Here is a 5,740-nt window from a genome sequence, read left to right on the forward strand (position 1 = left end):
CGAATAATACTTTCCGCATTGCTTGAAACATAGCACAGCCCTCAGCAAATTGATGAAACAATAAAATTGATAGTCATTGCTGTTGTATAAAAGATCCTCTAAAGGGGACACACCGAAAAGTCGAAGTCGTCATCTCTCTGCGTATACGGAAGTATCGACCTGAGCTCTCACGGCCCTCGCATCTAACCCCTTACAGATATTATCTGTGGTATATTCACTTGTAAGACTGAATATTGGGATCTGGATATGGGAGTATATTCAAGAGGTGGGACACTCGAATAAGTTTAAGTTCTTAATTCACCTAATTTGAATCCTGGACATATTGAAACTTGTATAAAAATTTAAAATGGATCAGCATATTGACAATCAATGTGAATTGCTTAATGCTTATAATGTTGTCGGTAGCTGATATGATTCCCTAACACGCTCACCAAAAAATATGTTTGTAAATATTTTACTTTCATTACATTCCGTACTTTAGTTTCTGTAATTCTTTTTTAGTTTAGAATGTGCATTTAAAAATCCAAAAAGATTTTTCTTCTGCTTTATTTTAAGACAAACCAAAGCAGAGAGTTGATCTTCAGATTCTCAGTCTGATGCAGTTACAGGAAGTTATTCTAATCTGGAAGATGGGTTGGGAGCTAATTTTGATAGAATCAGATAATATGCAAAGTCTATGCAAGTTCATTAAATTGAAACTTGTAAATTTTCAGAAAAAGTCTGATCAAAATATCAGTATGTTTTGTCTCGGGTCAACCAAGGTCATTAAGTTGAACTTGGTAGACAAATTAAGTACCTAAGGTCATTTACTTGGACCTAGATACTTAAGTGGATTTCTCAAAAACTGATAAAGTCAACACGGTTAAAAAGTCAAAGTGTTTAAAAGTCAAAAGATCACTTGGTTCGAACAGGCTAGCCGATCGGCCAGCATTGCTAGCCAATCGAACAGCCAAGCCGTTTCAAGGACACCTATAAATAGGTGGTCAAGGGTCAGTCAAACGGTTAAACAGTTCGATCGACCAACATTTCTCTCTCAAAATCTTTCTTCTTTTTCATTGATTCTTGATTCCCTTTGAAGATAGAACATTGGTTTGTTGGTTTGCTCATCATTCACAATGCCGAAGGTATGTATTTCTTAATCAAATCTGTAACTTTTTGCGTGTTCTTCATCTTCGTTCATGTCGGTGCTTTAATCTTAGATTTAAGAAGTTTTAGGAAGTTTTGATGAATTTCAAGCATAGGGTTTTGTTCAGAATGATTAGATCTACAAGTTTACCGGATCAATTTGTGTTAAATCTTGCTCAAACTTGATAGATCTAGGAATATTTGTGTTCGGCAGTCGGCAAGTTTATTGAGAAATTAGACACTGTTTAGGACGAGTTAGACAAAGATGAACATAGGGTTTTGATCGCAGCATCATTAGGAATATAGATCTATGTTCAATTTGTTTTGATTTGTCTGAAAATTTTTGAAGATTCCTTAGTGTTCATATCTGTTCTTGAACGAGATGTCAGCCGATCGGCTAGCCTAGCCGATCGAACAACAATAATAATGATTGGCTTTTGTTGTTGAATAATAAGATAGTTCATGCCTTGAAAATTGTGCCAACAAATGTTAGAAAATCTTTGTGTTGGAATGTTCAGATGTATGCTAGCCGATCAGTCAGCATTGCTAGCCGATCGAACAACATTGCTAGTCGATCGAACAGCATTGCAAGCCGATCGGACAGCATCCTCATCCTTACATAGATTTATGTGCAAGATAGTCAACCGATCGGTGAGTATCTGCCAGCCGATCGGACATCATTAGTGAAAACACCATTGTCATAGATTGCTAGCCGATCGAACAGCATTGCTAGTCGATCGAACAGCATCTTATCATACCCTGTTTTCTGAACAAAGTAACAGTTCGATCGAACAGCCTTGCTAGCCGATCGAACATCATTGCTAGCTGATCGAATAGCATTGCTAGTCGATCGAACAGCAACTTATCATACTTTGTTATCTGAACAAGTGACAGTTCGATCGAACATCTTTGCTAACTGATCGAACAGCATGGCTAACCGATCGGTCAGCATTGCAAGCCGATCGAACAGCTCTGCTAACCGATCAAACAGTCACTGTCTCACTGCACATACTAACCGATCGAACAACAATGCTATTCGATCGAACAGGTCAGTCAATTCTCTAGTACTATCACATAGAGATTCTCAGTGTTAGAAAAATTTTCAAAAAATTCATCATTCATCCTTATGCCTCAATATTTGTACAAATGATTAATAATGCATATACTTACAGGGAAGAGGAAAGGATACTGACAAAGGTCACAATGTACATTGCGTAATTGATGCTGAAACCACGGATGGTACGGTGGTTAAAAAGATGGCAAAATTTTTAAGAGAAAGCAGAGTTGCAAAAGCTTTATCTAACAGAACTGCGGTTTATGAGTCCCATGTTAGAGCTTTCTGGGATACAACAAGATTTGAAGAATCAGACAAAATGATACACGCAGTATTAAGAAAGAAGGACCAAGCTGGAAAAGACATAGATGTGGAGTTTGAGTTTGGTGTTGGAGATGTTAGGAGAGTTCTTGATTTACAGGATTCTGATGATGATCCAACAATCATGTCAGAACGTCTTGTTAAAGGGTTGTGGTGTAGAATGGGATTCACTGGGCATATAAATGGAAAAATGCTTAAAAGAAATTTTTCAAAGGCTTACCGGTACTTGATGCATTGCATGGTGCATTCAATGTCACACAGAAAAGGAGCATATGATGAAGTACCCGATTACATCATGAACTTCATTGCTAGCCTGGTATTGAACAGAAAGTATAATATTTCTCAAGTGATCTTTGAGTACATGAAAGAAAATTGCAAAAATGAATTAGATAGATACATCATGTACCCTAGGTTCATCATGATGTTAATCAATGATAAGATCAAGGATCTTCCAAGGAACAGTGATGATATCATGGAGCTGAGTAGTGTAAACTATAATACAATTGGAAGAATCACTAAGGAAAAGGATGCAAAAACAAAACAGATGATATGCAGAAGCAAGGATATAAATTATGTTGCTCCTGAGAATGAGAAATGGAGACATGATAAAAGTGATTCAGACAATGAAAATGACAAGATGAGCGAGATGGCTGAGAAAAAGACCAGATGGTGGTGTGTGAGAGACGGAAAACGAAAGAGAACACCTAAGTCATCCCCAGCAGTTACCATTCCAAAGGATGGAGATAAGGGTATTGTGAAAGGGGGAGCCTTAAGACAGTTAGAATTTATGCTTATTAAATGTTTCTAACGTCTCTGTTAATATTTGTTTTGTAGGGTCTTCTGGAGAACCGCAACAGAGATTGATCGATGAAACTGTCTTAGAGCCATCTGTGGTCATTGAGCAAGGAGCTGATTTTCTGAACCAATCATTTGAAAGTTATCTGAAAAGGAATGAGGAAGCAGCATCACAAAAAGTTCAAGGATCAAGTGCTCAAGATCCTGAAGACGATGATCAAGATAAATCAAGTGAGGATGATTCTGAAGCAACTCAATCAGAATCAGAATTGGATCCAAAAACTCTTGGGAGAGGGAAAGCTCAGTTAAAGAAGAAGCCTTTAAAGAAAAAGAAAGGATCAGACGAAGAAGATTCACCTTATGATCCTGATCAGCCAAAGAAAAAAATAAAGAAGCGTAAAGCAGTTCAAGCTGGAATCATTCCAAGAAATAGAGCAAAGAAAGCTGGTGCTGAACCATCAAAAGAAAAGGGAGGAAAGACAGAAAAACATGTTCAGAAATCAAAGGATCAAACTGTTGAAACTCCAAAGGAACCTGAGATACAAAGTACTGAAGAACCGGTGGTGAAAGCTCAGAAAAGAACTGGAGGTGATGATGATTATGTTGAAATCACCGGATTCAAAGCTGCTAGTCCTCGACCTCCTCCACAAGACAAACCAGAATCATCTCAATAGAAAGAAACAGCTTTTGATTACATGTTTGAAGGGCTTAATACTACATCAGGGATATTCACTAAAGACATTCCTGAAGATGACTATGATATGTTCAACAATGAAGCGGTTAAAGAATTGCTACAAAAGGTCAACAAGCTAGAAAAAGAAAAAGCTAAAACAGAATTAGAGCGTGATATTCTGAAGAAACAGGTTGACAATCTGATGAAAGCTTCTGATCAAGTCAGAGCAGTATTGTTAGATCAAGAAGAAACAATGAACAAAATGAAGGATGAAGCTCATGATAATTCAAAGTTGTTTGAACTGTTGACGACAGAGATTGCTTCGTTGAATGTGAAGATAAAGAACTTGGAAGATGTGAATCAAACACTCAATCAGCTTCTCAGTGAGATGAGTGAAGCTTCATTAAACGAAATGAAGGCGATGAAGTTGGAAATGGAAGCCATGAAGGCAGAAAAAGTGTTGAAAGATGAACAACTTCATATGCTATACTCTGTCATGGAGAGTCATTTCAAGATGGATGTCCATGCCGCATTCAATGAAATAGAAGTGAAAAGAGCTGAAGAAAGGAGAATGGAACGTGAAAGACATCTAGCTGAACAAGACACCCAAAAGAACAAAGGTGTGATTGATGATACTCAAGAAGCTGGTGGATCATCAAGTCAACCTGAGATTGGTGGTTCATCAAATCAAGAAGATATTGAAATGGTTGAAGCTGTAGATGTTCAAGAACAAGAAAATATTCAAGAACAAATTGATCAAGAGGCGAAGGATGTTAGAAGAAAGAGAGGAAAAGAGAAGACAAAAGGCTAAAGAGCGAAGACGGAACAGGAAGAAATAAAGACTATACTGGAAGGAACTACAGCTACATCCGAGGGGGAGTCTGTTAGTGTATACGTCTGTAGCTTCTGTCAGTATGTAGTCATGTTTTGTAATGTCTGTAAACAATATATGTATGTATGTATGTTAGATAGTTTAGTAGATCAGGATATGGCGCGTAAATGTTAAGTGCTGACTTTTGTTGACCATGCTAACCGATCGGCTAGCCCAGCCAATCAAACAGGCAAACCGATCGAACAGGATGTTCGATCGAACAGCAGGTCAGCCGATCGGCTAGCCCAGCCGATCGGCCAACACTCACTCTATCCTGATGCTACTGCTTATAAATAGCTAGCCGAACTGTTCATTTGTAACTTTTGCTATTTTGACTCTCTGGCAAACTCATGTCAGTCTGACCTTTCAAAGGAGCTTGTGTACTTTCATATTCGATTAATGAAAGACCAGACAGTATTTCAGAGTTGAATTTGTTATCGTACATCTGTAGTTTGATTCAATAAATTCCGCGCATTGATCATATCCGATTCATCTAAGTTCCAGTCGATCAGATCCTGTCCAAAAGGGACCTAACAACTGTTTAAGAAACTTGGCAAAGATAACATCTTTCCTACCATTCAACTCACATCCCTTAACTGCGGTTGCCACAATCTCAGAAAGATTTTGATCACCAATCGAAGAGTTGAAATACTTAAAAGGGATTGGGCCAAAGTCAAGAGAGCGACAGGACAAGGAAATAGGACAATGATCGGAAAGGCCACGACTATGAACCTCCACTTTAGCTAACGGCCAGGAGCTCAAAAACAGATCATTAACAAGGAAACGATCTAATTTACTCATTTTCACATCAAGATGGCCAGAAATAAACGTAAATTTACCTCCATTCAACGGGTATTCCAAAAGACCTGTCTTCGAAATGAAGTCATTGAAAGACGCAGCG

The 5,740-nt window shown here is 38.1% G+C and overlaps 1 protein-coding gene across 1 annotated transcript; it reads left to right on the top strand.

Moving 5' to 3' along the window:
* The first annotated feature begins 3,990 nt into the window (after positions 1-3,990).
* On the top strand, positions 3,991-4,779 carry LOC110924785 (intracellular protein transport protein USO1-like). Its single transcript, XM_022168777.1, has one exon. It carries the CDS (start codon positions 3,991-3,993, stop codon positions 4,777-4,779), a length of 789 nt encoding a protein of 262 aa, XP_022024469.1.
* Positions 4,780-5,740: the final 961 nt, after the last annotated feature.

Source organism: Helianthus annuus, chromosome 17, assembly GCF_002127325.2.
Source record: "Helianthus annuus cultivar XRQ/B chromosome 17, HanXRQr2.0-SUNRISE, whole genome shotgun sequence".
NCBI classification, from domain to species: domain Eukaryota; kingdom Viridiplantae; phylum Streptophyta; class Magnoliopsida; order Asterales; family Asteraceae; genus Helianthus; species Helianthus annuus.

Coding starts and splice junctions, on each gene's coding strand:
- LOC110924785 (XM_022168777.1), top strand. CDS start 3,991: ATGTTTGAAGGGCTTAATACTACATCAGGGATATTCACTAAAGACATT.